Here is a 13,175-nt window from a genome sequence, read left to right as displayed (position 1 = left end):
CTATTGTTTCTGCTGCTCATGACAGAGGTTTCTAAATCTATACTTAAAGTTTTCACACCCATTGTAAAACTCAGGGGCGGAAAATAGCACACATAGTAAAATAGGTTACTCTACATGCATGCTGCTCAAAGCATGCCAGAGTGATTATTCTGCATGAAAACGCCCATGCTGATTTCACAAGAAATGTGAGGCAGGCTGGGTTGGCTCACATCTGCCTCAGGCTCTGAGTCGCTGAAGGTTCTTACAGAAAGGCTTTGAGGAAGGCATTGCTGACAAAAGATAAGAACACCAGAAAAGGCACCATCGCTCCCCCTACTTCTGATTTTTGCTATCTAAGCAAATAGATTAGAGGGGCTCTCTTTTTTAATTAAAGAGAGATTAGACTTTTGTAGCATGGACCTATCTTAATTACTTATAGGCTCCCATTGAAGAAGTACCGATACACTTCACAATATTGTAGTGTAGTGATCCTCACAACACACTGTGAGATAGGGAAGTACTGTTATTCCCGTTTTTTTACAGAGGGGAACTGAGGCATAGAGAAACTAGCTTGACCACATTTCCCCCTGTGAGAGAGCAGGAACATGTTTGATCATTCCTTTCTGTTTCGATCTAGAGTTGAATTTTGAACAGCCAAATGTTCAGAGGTGTTTGAACAGAGGGTTATTGCTCCACCCGTTATAGGCAGGGTTCTGGATTCAAATTCCAAACACCCCTCAGTGTTAGAGCAGGAAGGTGACGGATTCAGGAGGATGTTAGCAAAGCCTGAGCATTTGAATGTTGCTGGAAAGCAAGCATGGAAGGCTTTTAAAAAGAAAGGAGTCAAAATACTATTTTGAACTCAACCAAACACTAGTGGGAAAATGTTTATACTATTTTCTCACCTAGTTATAACCTGTTTATCATCCTTTTGAAGATTATATAATGAACATATGTCATTTCACTTTCACTTGTCCTTCTCAGCACTACATTGTATCCCAAGAAAATACATACAGCTATAAGCATTGTTAGGCCTCTGATAATATGCAAAACAAGGATTTTGCTGTTATGGCTTCCTGTGAAGGCTGGACAGACCACATAGACTTTCAAAAAAGGAAGTGCACTCTGAAGGACAGAAACATTTTTGCCTCACAATATTGCAGTACATGCTCTTTACCAGACTTGCAGACACTGAGTTGCTGAAGCTATGGTAAGTACAGAATTTTCTATTCATTTACTTTTCATACACACATGCCATATGACCTAGGACTAAAACTACAGTGGACATGACTGTAAAAGTTCGTCTGCTCCCAGCAATTTTCATTTCAGTTCCCTGCAGTTGAACTTCCTGCTATTTAGTGAATGATGAAACTTTTTAATTTCTTTACTGTCTCTTCCCAAGGCCTGGTGTACACTTAAAAATTAGAGCAACCTGATTGTCACTCAGGGCACAACGTTTTTCACAGCTCTGAGTGCTGTAGTTAGGTGTAGATGCAGCTAGGTCAGTGGAAGAACACCTCCATCAACCTAGCTGCAGCCTTTCAGAGAAGTGGATTAACTACATTGATGGAAAATCCCTTTCCGTTGAGGTAGGAAGCATCTACAGTATAGCATTATAGTGGTACACCTGCAGTGCCACTGTAATGTAGATATGGCCCAAGTGATCTGTACATGAAAGGGTGTATTTTACTGATTCTAGCATTTGAAATTAAGAAAGCGAAAACAATTGTTTCCTTCCAGAATAAGCAGGGAAAAAAATGTGGTGTATCTTAGGGAGTCTGATGCCAATGTGAGTGTGTAGCAACAGCCACACATTGGAAATGGGAATGAGTCAAGCACTTTAATTAGACCTCCAGAAAGCCTTTAAAGTGTCCTAATTTGAAATGTAAGAACATCATAGCTAAAAAACTTAAAGCATTTTATGTGACTATACAATAGAGCTGCACATTTTAGTAAATCTTAGATGTGTTTCCTTAAAAATAAAACTTCAGTAGAATACAAGTCTTCTGTATAATACTATAAAGTTTAAATTTTTTAGATATTTTATTAGGAAATCCTGATCAATGATTGGAGGCAGGAGATGGTGGCTAGGGGGTGAACAATATGAAGTCTGAATGAGAGTAGCTTTTAGTATGGGCTGCCTTTTCCTCTGGGGGTGATGTAGAAGTACTGTGTGTCTATATATTTTCATCATGGTATATATGCAAACGAAGCAACCTTTCATTAAGGGTAATGATTCTGTAAGAGATTCTTCATTTGAACACTTTCACACAATTGCACTGACATGGAACTTATAAACAGATTAACACAATCTGAAAGACTCTGATCTGGCTCCAGAGTCTGAACACCCCAAAGTTCAGGGTGATTTGGTCAGGTGGTCATATAGAGAAAGATGATGTGCAAATGTTCAGATCCAGATCCAGGTTTATTCTGCACCACCACACACAAAGTTTGGAATTTATGGATCTGGGCTTTTGGTTGAGCCCTTCTCTAATGATGAAATATTTCATAAGTCTGAGGAATGGCTTCAAAGCCTTAGAGTAAAATTTGGGATATGTAAAAATGGCATCTCATTCATCACTAATTTACTTTGATTTTAATTACTAGTATTCATGATGGCTACTATCTAATATCTAAAGGCAAAATTCTGCTCTGTTATACCAGTGTAATTTAATTCACTCACTGAAGGTAATTTACACTAGCTTTACACAGGGGTAACTGAGCGGAAAAATTGGCTCTAAATTTGTACAAGACTAGCATCCCACAATCATAACACGTCGATTTTTCTATTTATTGCAGAAATTCCATCCTTATCACTAGAGTTAGTCAATAAAGGCCCCAAATTTGCATGTACCCTTAGCACTTGCAAATCTCCATATTTAAATGTGTGTGACTGGCAAACAGCTACTCTATTGGCACAATTCAAATGTCTGGTTGCTCACCCAAATGGGCTTGTTTCAGTGTAGGGAGTATGTATGCAAGTGTGTGGAGTGCACCAGTTCTGTGCTCCAATATCGTTTGAAAATAAAGAACAATAGAGCCGCTTTTTTCTTTAAAATTACCAAAAAAATTCTCCAAGTTGCTGAGTCTGAATCCAGATTTCACTGACAATTCAAAGTACTATAAAATAACTGTGCATTTTTATGCTAGATTTATCTTAAACTGACAGTTTTATAATACTGTTTCAAAGATACTGTTTTCAACTCTTCTGCTGAGCATCACAAGCATCCCAGAAATCTCTCAAAGGCAAATAAGCAATATTCTGCAAAGCTGCAGGAAGTGGAAATGAACTAAGGTGTGAGATTGATAGATCCAGGAGTCCACTTAATCATCTAATGACCAGGACCCAATATTGACATTTGCTTATGTTTCAACACACACAAGCAGCCATGGTCTGGAAGCATGCAAAACATTTTTCTAGGCACTTTCTCCTAAGTGACCCTGTCTAAAGTGTGCAAGCCTAAGGGATGCTATATCTGAGAAGTTTCAGGGCTTCACCTTACTGCCATAATGCAGCTGGAAGCTTACCTAACCTTAAATCAAAGGCCCAGTCTGATAACACTGGATGAGAAAAATACTAGGCAATGCTAGTTGCTGTCAATGGATATAACTGAACCCAAGTTACTACATGGCTGAAACTGATTAATGTATTCAGGAGAAATCGGTAGCATTCTCTGATTTCAAACCCAGCTGCGTAATGCGGTTAGAAATAATCCTTAGTTCCCAGCCTCCCTGAAGTAGGATAATCCTATTGATAAGAGTGTTAAACCAGTTGCATGAAACAGGAGAACATTTGAGACTTGAGAATCCAGGTGAATTGATCAAATAAACCCTTATCCAGAAGTATCAGAGGGGTAGCCGTGTTAGTCCGGATCTGTAAAAGCAGCAAAGAGTCCTGTGGCACCTAATCCAGAAGTTGACCAGATCAGGATGAATGACGAAACTGGTGACTCATTTGGCTCTAGAATTTGTTGTTAACTATTAATTCTTGTTGAAAACTGTATAGAAGAAGAAGGGGAAGATGTGTGTATTGTGTTTTTCAATCTGTAGGTGGGGAAGGCTCTAGACAGAAGCTCTACTGTGAAGCGGAGAGCGAGGGTAGTTTTAGGATTTATACTGTTCATTATTCCAATAAAGTCCCTTCTTCAGTCTGAGAAGAAATCAACTTTTTTCTGTAATTCTTTACTATTCTCACACAACAGGAATCAAGATGAAAATATAATTCCAAATCCAGATTTTAAATGCATTTCAATTTGGGGGCTATTTGAATTGTTTTATTAATATTATTAAATATTTATATTGTGGTAGTGCCTAGAGTTCCCAACCAGGTCAGGATCTCACGTTAGGCACTATATAGAAATATAATAAATGATAATCCCTGCCTCAAAGACTTTACAATCTAAGCCACCAGTTCAGCAAGTTACTTAAGCACATGCATAACTTTAAGCATGGGACTATTCATGTATTTAAAGTTATGCACATACTTAGGGCCATGAACTGGTTGATGGTTTGAAAAAAAACCATCTTTTAACTAAGTAGGACAAAACCCTCAGCATCTTATTTTCAGAGACCAACTTCAGACTAGCAGCATTAAAATATGAATTTAGTAAATGTTTTGAAAAATAGTAAACTCAATAGTGAAGGAACGGTAACAGATTTGAAGAAGGATTTGAAAGAACAATGCTAGGTGTGTTTTAGCAGAGTTTGGGACAAACCCTATCAAGCGAGTGAGCTTGCTGAAATAAATCCATTTGCAACACTTATCTACAGCACTTTTTAAAAGTGCACATAGTACTTCTGAAAGGTACAGGATAGACAGTGTTGAACAATGAGGTAATCTGTTTCTCCAATGCAATGCAAGCTTACCCCATGTCACCCAGCCAGTATGACTAAAGCAATACCCATGGGGATGACTTTGAGGGTGAAGGAACATTTCTAATAGTAGAAGAGTAGTTCAGAGTCTGGGGCTGTTCATTTCTTGAGCTCTCTGTGAAGACTGCTTGAAAGAGTGTCTATCGGGATATTTTATGCACCATTGTTTCAGCCTGCAGAGCCTTCAATGCTTCTCCTCCACACAAGCATGCTGTCTCCCACGTTTTAGAATGATTCTGCTTAGATTTTTTAATTCTAGCAAATTCTTTCTTGATCTGGTTGCTTAGAAAACTTCCCCCACTGTGATTTTAGAAGTGCAAACACTGAAACAACAAACAACCTAAAAAGAGACGTCAAATTAAATTTCATTGAAGAAATAAACTTAACTACACAAACAAAGGTGCATGCAAAGAGTCTTCATAGCAAATGAGTTTAGTTTTCTGCTCTGTTTTGGGAGAAAGCAAGCTGGTTGATGTAATTATTTTACTGCATGAGTGAAACACTCATTTGTTTTAACCCACTAGGGCTAATGTTGCTGAGAAACTAGGTGATGTAAAAGATACTAAGAAGATGGCAGTTTCTTTGTTATTGTCAGCGTCCACTATGCTCTGTGGTGTCAGAGCAAGACAGGATTTGGCAATCTGTCACATAGAATCAAGACACATTTGTGACTGTGAATCAGCATAAATAATAGAGGATTATTCTCAGCATTGGCTGAAATCCACAAACTAGATATTCAGTCAGAAATGAGCCACACATGGGCTCTTACTGACCAGTTTTAAACATAGTTGCCTACTTATTCCAATAGACTACCAAAAAAATTTACTTTTTAGTTCCCCATCAGTATGAACTATAAGATGCCCTGTATAACAGGTTTTGCACAACAGGTGTTGCATGTACATATTTTTTCCTAAATGTAATTTGTTTTGATGCTCAGCGTTTCAAAGACCTTCCATTGGGAGGGATCATTTTCCCACATGAAGGGCTCCTTTTGAGTTGCACCTGCCAACAAGCAACTGTTCTGTGCTCAGAAAATGCTTTATGTGCTCCATCATCTGCACTGGCTTCAAGATCTCCTCTGGGTGCAACTGAAGATACCCAAGTTCTCTCTCTGGAGTCCTTTATTATGGATGGGGGCCTGATAGCCTCACTTCTCAGCTTAGTCCCCTTTGTTTCAGGGAAAACAGATAGGATGTTTTTAGTGAAGGGTCCTTGACAGAGGAACTGATTTCAGTCATCAGTTCACCTATGCCTTAGTTTGTTGACCACCATGTCCATTTGTTCCCCCATGCATTTCTCTGGAAGCAGAAGAGAGAGTAGATGGGAGAGGGTTGTGGGAATAAAACATCATGACAAATACAGTTACTGTTCATACACAGTCAGCACTTTTCTAATTCTTCATTTCAATGAGCTGGTAGCACAACCATTCACTGGGCATTGTGTCACTGCGGGGCGGGTGGGGGGAGAAGGGGGTGCCCTACAACACATTCTGTTCTTTGCCCTAAAGAAGGGCAAAAGTGACATTCTGAGGTATAGGGCCTCAGATTGCTGTAAAATCTCATCTCTCTATGGCAGTCAATAGAGTTATGCCAATTTAAATCAGCTGAAGGTTTGGCCTATAGTTTCATTTCAGCACTGTGGTTTACACACAAGCATTAAGCTTGGATTCACGATGTGCAGTTGGAACCCCAGCTGCAGGCACATGGCAGTGTGAAACTGTGGGAGAGAAGTGGGTTGGGGGAGAGTGGTGCCAGTCAAAAGCTATTTGCAACCCTTCTCTGCTGGGCACCCAGAGCCAGCTGTCACAAATGCAAAGCAAGTGGAGATGGCCCAGACCAGGGGGAGGGGGCAGGGCTGGGCAGGCCTGGAGACATGCTGATTTGGCACGTTTCTTGTTGCTGGCAGGTCTTCCATAGAGCCCTGGTTGGAACTTAGAGCTACCTTCTCCTACCCTCTATTTGCCTTTCCCTACAGCATGAATGCCTCCATCACAATAGCTGCCCCGCTGATGGGGGGGAAAGCAATTTGCAATCCCTGTGCTACTGCGCAAAGGGCATAGGACCCATCACTGAATGTTTTAATCCATTGTTGCCATCCAAAATAAGTCCTGCAATGCAGTCTGCTAGAGCAGATGCCTAAGCCCGCAAGGAGTCCTATTGATTCTATGTGAGGATAGTGCTCCATGTCAGATCAGAGATTAGGTGAACTCCTAGGTTGCATATGCAAGTCACTTGGGAAGCTGCTAATGGTGGCTGTAGAATTGTTTTTCATTTTGTGGCAGGTTGTTTCTGTGTGTTCAGACCTGCCCTATGTGTTTGGGGAAGGTTGGGCAGTGGCCAGATACATCTCCCTAAATTGGGGAGCCCTTGAAATGAATCCCAGTGAAGGAGATCAACACAAGGTTGGTGTATAATGATGGGCAGCTGCTGCAGGAATGGCGGACGGGGGGGCCTGGGAGCAGAGCTGAAAGAGCTGGAGTATGTCAGGCCACCTGGTCACTGATGGGTTACGTGGAAGCCAGGATATGTCTGTGCACAGGCCAGTCCTATGTAACCCAACTGCACAATCCCTGGTTCGTGGGGAAATGGATCCCATTTTGATAGCTGAAGTTGTGTGTGTTCCAGGTCTACATGTGGGTAGTAAAGAGGTTTCGCCAAGCAGGGCTGTCCCAACCCATATGCAAAGTATGCAGCTGCGTAGGGCATCAGGAACTTTGGGAGGCCTGAGGCCACACCCTCCCACCCTGCAGGGGGGCTGCATAAGGCACCAAAATGGCTAGGGATGGCCCTGGCCCCAAGTACTCAAAATGTACCGATAATGTTAGGTGTGTTTTCACTGTTGGTCCCTCAGATTGCATCCATATATTCCAGAGCAGCTTCAGGATAAAACATAGTGCTCTGTGCACGATGGTGATTTCCCCTTACATAGTGGGGTGACTGGCTCCTGGAGGTGAGAATATACGGCAGAGTCTCAACAGATCCCAGAAAGAAAGGCAGGTGTGTTTTCATGGGTTGTTCTTTCCTTGTTGTTTTCCACCTGCTATTAGCAGCTAAAAGAATTAAAACTTTACAAAAAAGTTTTACAATTACATGCATAGACTCACACTAGTAATTCTATCCCTTATTCCTTTCTGCATATCTCACTTCCCCATAACACACACGATCTTCTGTAATCAGGAAGTATGCAAATAACCTTCTGCGTGTAAGTACTGATCTCTCCAGTGGATGGAACATCCTCCTAAGTAATTGCATCCTCAGCAAGTTTGCAAATGACACTAAGCTAGGGGGAGAGGTAGATATGCTGTAGGGTGGGGATAGAGTTCAGAGTGATCTAGACAAATTGGAGGATTCGGCCAAAAGAAATCTGGCCTTGGGTCAACAAGGACAAGTGCAGAGTCCTGCACTTAGGAAGGAAGAATCCCAGGCTCCGCTACAGGCTGGGGATTGACTGGCTAAGTGGCAGTTCTGCAGAAAAAGACCTGGGGATTACAGTGGATGAGAAGCTGGATACGAGTCAGCAATGTGCCCTTGTTGCCAAGAAGGCCAATGGCATATGGGGCTGTATTAGTAGGAGCATTGCCAGCAGATTGAGGCAAGTGATTATTCCCCTCTATTCAGCACTGGTGAGGCCACATCTGGAGTATTGCGTCCAGTTTTGGTCCCCCCCACTACAGAAGGGATGTGGACAAATTGGAGCAAGTCCAGCGGAGGGCAACGGAAACGATTAGGAGGCTGAGGCACATGACTTATGAGAGGCTGAGGGAACTGGGGTTATTTAGCCTGCAGAAGAGAAGAGGGAGATGGGGATTTGATAGCAGCCTTCAACTACCTGAAGGGGGGTTCCAAAGAGGATGGAACTCAGCTGTTCTCAGTGGTGGCAGATGGCAGAACAAGGAACAATGGTCTCGAGTTGCAGTGGGGGAGGTCTAGGTTGGATATTAAGAAACACTATTTCACTAAGAGGGTGATGAAGCACTGGAATGGGTTACCTAGGGAGGTGGTGGAATCTCCATCCTTAAAAGGTTTTTAAGGCCTGGCTTGACACAGCCTTGGCTGGGATGATTTAGTTGGTGTTGGTCCTGCTTTGAGCAGGGGGTTGGACTAGATGACCTCCTGAGGTCTCTTCCAACCCCAATATTCTAAAGTACAGGACATACGATATTTTTGCCCATACAGATTAAAATGCCAACCTCTATATATCATACCATTCCAAATGTAAGCAGGCGAGCACTCATTCAGACCCTTGCATCTAGTAATGAGCTGAGGGGAAAGACTTCAGGAGCAGCCCATATGTGCTTTACATTTATTCTTCCCAGATGCTCAGCAGATGGATCTGCTTTGCCAGAGTGATCAATTTTGGCTGGTTTTGGGTTACAAATCACGTTGGATGCAGAGGTAATGAAAAGTTATTCTTAGTGTATAAGTAAAGGGCAGCAGAACTACACTTAGCATGCCCTGCTGAGGGGGGGGGGGGTCATCCTAAACAGAACCTCACTTGATAAGCAGGAGCTGGGGCTGCCAAATTCCCAGGAAAAGGAAAGAGGGTAGGGGGTTCCTACATGATGGTGTGGACTCTGCCTAGAGAGTCCTAGACTCCAGTGTTTAAAGACAGAGCTGATTGGACTCAAGTGAGCATCCTTGTTTCTGGTCAGTGATTGCTAGAACTGAAATCACTGGTGAGTAGACCTTGGGGCTAAGCCTTGGGCCTGGTTGGGGGGGGGAAAACAGGGCAGTATTGCAGTGAAAGACAATGAAGAGGCAGCAGCAAAGTACCCCACTACCCAGTAAGAGCCGGGCTAAGTGATGGAACCTTAAAACACGGCATCACGCAAGTGGCACCGAGCGGGCAAGCAACAGCAGCGATGCAGCAGCAGCAAGCAGCCAGCAATGGCAGAGCACAGCGGCAGGTGGTAGCAGACAACAGCAGTGAGCCAGTTACAGAGGTGGTGGCAACAGCCGAGACATTGCTTAACATCTTCCTCCTTTTTGGGGTGAACCCCTATGAACACACTTCTGAACTCTGAGTCTTTGCTGACCAAGGACAACGGTGAGTGGGGTGCAGCAGAGGGAAAGGGGAGTGGTATGCTAAAGGTTGTACTCTCACACCACAAAGTGAGAAACTGAGGCAAAGTTTCTGTGTCATTGATAACGCAAAATAAAATGATCTTAAAAGCTTTTGGATTATCCTAATAGATATACCCCCATCTCGTGCTTTTAACTGGTGTCTGCTACAGACCACCAAATCACACTAAGGAACAGGATGGCTATCACTTTATGCATCTGTCTATAATGAATAGGGAAAAAATTGTGAGATCATGGGAGATCTCAATTTGAGTGACGTATGCCAGAGGTCACATCTTGCCAGTACAAAAACATCCTTGGAATTTCTAAACATTGTAGGTGACAATTTCCTAGCTCAAAACATGTTGCAGCCAACATGGAAAAATTCTATATTAGACCTTGTCCTAACAGATAAAGAGGAACTGATCACAGAACTAAAAGTTAATTGCAGCTTAATACAAGTGATCATAACTTGATCATATTTATAATGTGCAAGAAGACTAACATCCAGGCCAGTTTTTATTTATATATATAGTGTGTGTGCGTGCATGTGCGTGTGCGCACACACACACAACAGGACTCAAATAAAGAATTAAAGGCGGATAATGTAAGTAACGAAAATCAACATGGGTTTATAGAGCTCATGTCAAATTACTTTGATTTTTCTTGATGAGCTTACAAGTTTTCTTGATAAAGTTAATATAATGTAATATATTTAGACTTCCGTAAGGTGTACAACTTGATTCCACATGACATTTTGAGTAGAACACTAGATTGATATCAAATTAACATGGCACACATTAAATGGATTTAAAACTGGCTAGCTGATAGGTCTCAAAGTGTAATTGTAAATGGGGAATCCATAGAGTGGATCTGTTTCCAGTGGTGTCCCACAGGGACTGGTTCTTGGCCTTACTCTATTTAGTATGTTTATCAATGACCTGAAAGAAAACATTAACTCATCACTGATAAAGTTTGCAGATAACATGGAAATTGAGGGAGTGGAAAATAATGAAGAGGACAGGTCACTGATTCAGTAAGATCTAGATCACTTGGTAAACTGGGTGCAAGCCAACAATATGCCTTTTAATAGAGCTAACTGTAAATGTATATCTCTGGGAACAAAGAATGTAGGCCATACTTCAAGGATGGGGGGGACCCTATTGTGTGAAGCAGTAACTGAAAGAGATATGGGTGTTGTGGTGGATAATCAACTGAACATGAGCTCCCACTGTGGCCAAAAGAGCTAATGCAATCCTGGAATGCAAAAGCAGAGGAATCTTGAGTAGGAGTAGAAAGGTTATTTTACCTCGGTATTTGGCACTGGTGTGACCGCTGCTGGAATATTGTGTCTAGTTCTGGTACCCACAGTTCAACAAGCATGCTGATAAATTGGAGAAGGTTCAGAGAAGAGCCACTAGAATGGTTAAAGGACTATAAAATATACCCCCATTGTAATAGATTTAAGGAGCTCAACTTATTTAGTTTAACAAAGGGAAGGTTAAGAGGTGACTTGATCTGAGAACCTACATGGGGAACAACTGTTTAATAATGGGCTCTTCAATCTAGCAGAGAAATGTAAAACATGATCCAATAGCTAGAAGTTGAAGCTAGACAAATTCAGGCTGAAAATAAGACAAATATTGAATGGTGAGTACTTAACCATTGGAACAATTTACAAAGAGTTGTGGGTTTGTTGGTGGTTTGTTCTGGGATTTGGGGCCCAATTCTGCTCCAATTAATTTAAGCAGGAGGGGCAGGATTAGGTACAATATCCCTCATTCAGCAAGATAATTAAATTCCTGCCTAACATCAAGCATGAGTAGCCAATGGGATTTCTCAGGTGCTTAAAGCGCAGCATGTGCTTTATTGAATAATATGTCTGGGTTAGTATGTTGCACCTTGTGGCTGGTTGCAACCCAACTCCCCACCCCCAAAAAAATACATGAGTTCTTCTATAGGTGACAACTAACAGCTCATTCTTTAGCCCAAGTGGTAGGGGTTTAGGAACCATAGTACTAGGAATCTAGTCCTGGCTCACCACGTATTTGTGGTTTACTACTGAGAAGTGGAAGAAACCAAACAAAGCAATTTGCAAGGTCTTATTACAAAGCCAATCTTTCCTCATTTTACCACAGTGTGCTATGTACTTTGTATCCCTCATGTTGCACTGCAGAATTAGAAACATGCACAGATCTTGCAAGGTGCTCCATGATGGCTGACCTCTGTACCCTTGCAGAGGCCCAGTGAAGTCACTGGATGCCACAAAGGATCCAGACTCCATCTGCACAGAGTTGGTTAGGGCTTGTCTAAACAAACATAAGCTGAGGCATCCCGCACATCATTTGTTTCCATTAGTAATTTTTTCACTTGTTTGACATATACTTGAAATGTTGTATTTGCCTTTGCTGGTTAAAGATATTATCTTCTAATACGAACTCATTAACCCACCCAATGATGGGAATTACCATCACCTGTGTTTTTGTGGGGGAGCAGGTAACAGCCTCTCATTAGAATATTTTACATTAATATAGAGACCCCCATTGTCACTCAGCTCCTTCCTCCTACAATAATTACTGTGCATGTCTCCTAGTAGGATTTAGGGAAACCTCCCATAAAGATGTCTGCAAATTTTAGGGGGTTTTTTTGTTTGTTTTTTTAAAAAGTTTTGCCTATCCAGAGTGTCACCCAACTCTTGCATTGATAAGCTGGTCTTCCTTGGCTGTAGCATTCAGGACTGCACAAGAGCACAGTAAAACTGCTCCTTGTTGTCTTAATCATTGTCAAATGATGAAGCATATGCGCTGATGACCATGGCATACTGGTTGCTACTAAGCTTAAGGGAAAGAGTCACGAGACATTCGTTAATATTCATAGGGAACTCTAAACACGGTTTAGCAATCTTGTTCTTGATGGCAAAACCAATCCAATGAGCACACCTCTTCAGATGACTTTCCTTTCCAACAGAAAGTATAGCCACCTCCATCTTCATTCTGTTGGTCTTAATCTGCTCAATGTTTCTCATCTAGGGCAGCAAAATTGATTTCATATCTTGCAGATCTCTAGCTATTATGGCAGTTCTTTCAGGACAGTCACTGCTCAGGGAATGTGACCATTCCAAGTGGTGAATTTCATTACTTTGCTTTGTATGTTCTATCCATAGATAGAGTGATTCCACTGGACACAGCCATCGGGGGGTGGGGGAGGAAGGGGAGGTGCTGAGACAGCCTATGCTTAGGGAACCTTTTCTAGGTCCTTCCTCAC

The 13,175-nt window shown here is 41.9% G+C and overlaps 1 protein-coding gene across 1 annotated transcript in view; it reads left to right on the top strand.

Moving 5' to 3' along the window:
• Positions 1-1,098: 1,098 nt before the first annotated feature.
• The window catches only part of FYB1 (FYN binding protein 1), a 106,276-nt gene continuing 94,199 nt past the window's right edge, over positions 1,099-13,175 (top strand). The window contains exon 1 of the mRNA XM_039544819.1: positions 1,099-1,189. Coding sequence (XP_039400753.1) covers positions 1,187-1,189 — 3 coding nt within the window. The 5' untranslated portion in view covers positions 1,099-1,186. The remainder of the gene's footprint in view (positions 1,190-13,175) is intronic.

The sequence above is a fragment of the Mauremys reevesii genome, linkage group 6 (assembly GCF_016161935.1).
Source record: "Mauremys reevesii isolate NIE-2019 linkage group 6, ASM1616193v1, whole genome shotgun sequence".
Taxonomy (NCBI): domain Eukaryota; kingdom Metazoa; phylum Chordata; order Testudines; family Geoemydidae; genus Mauremys; species Mauremys reevesii.
The sequence above is the reverse complement of the archived record's forward strand: the minus strand, read 5'-3'. Positions and strand labels throughout refer to the sequence as shown.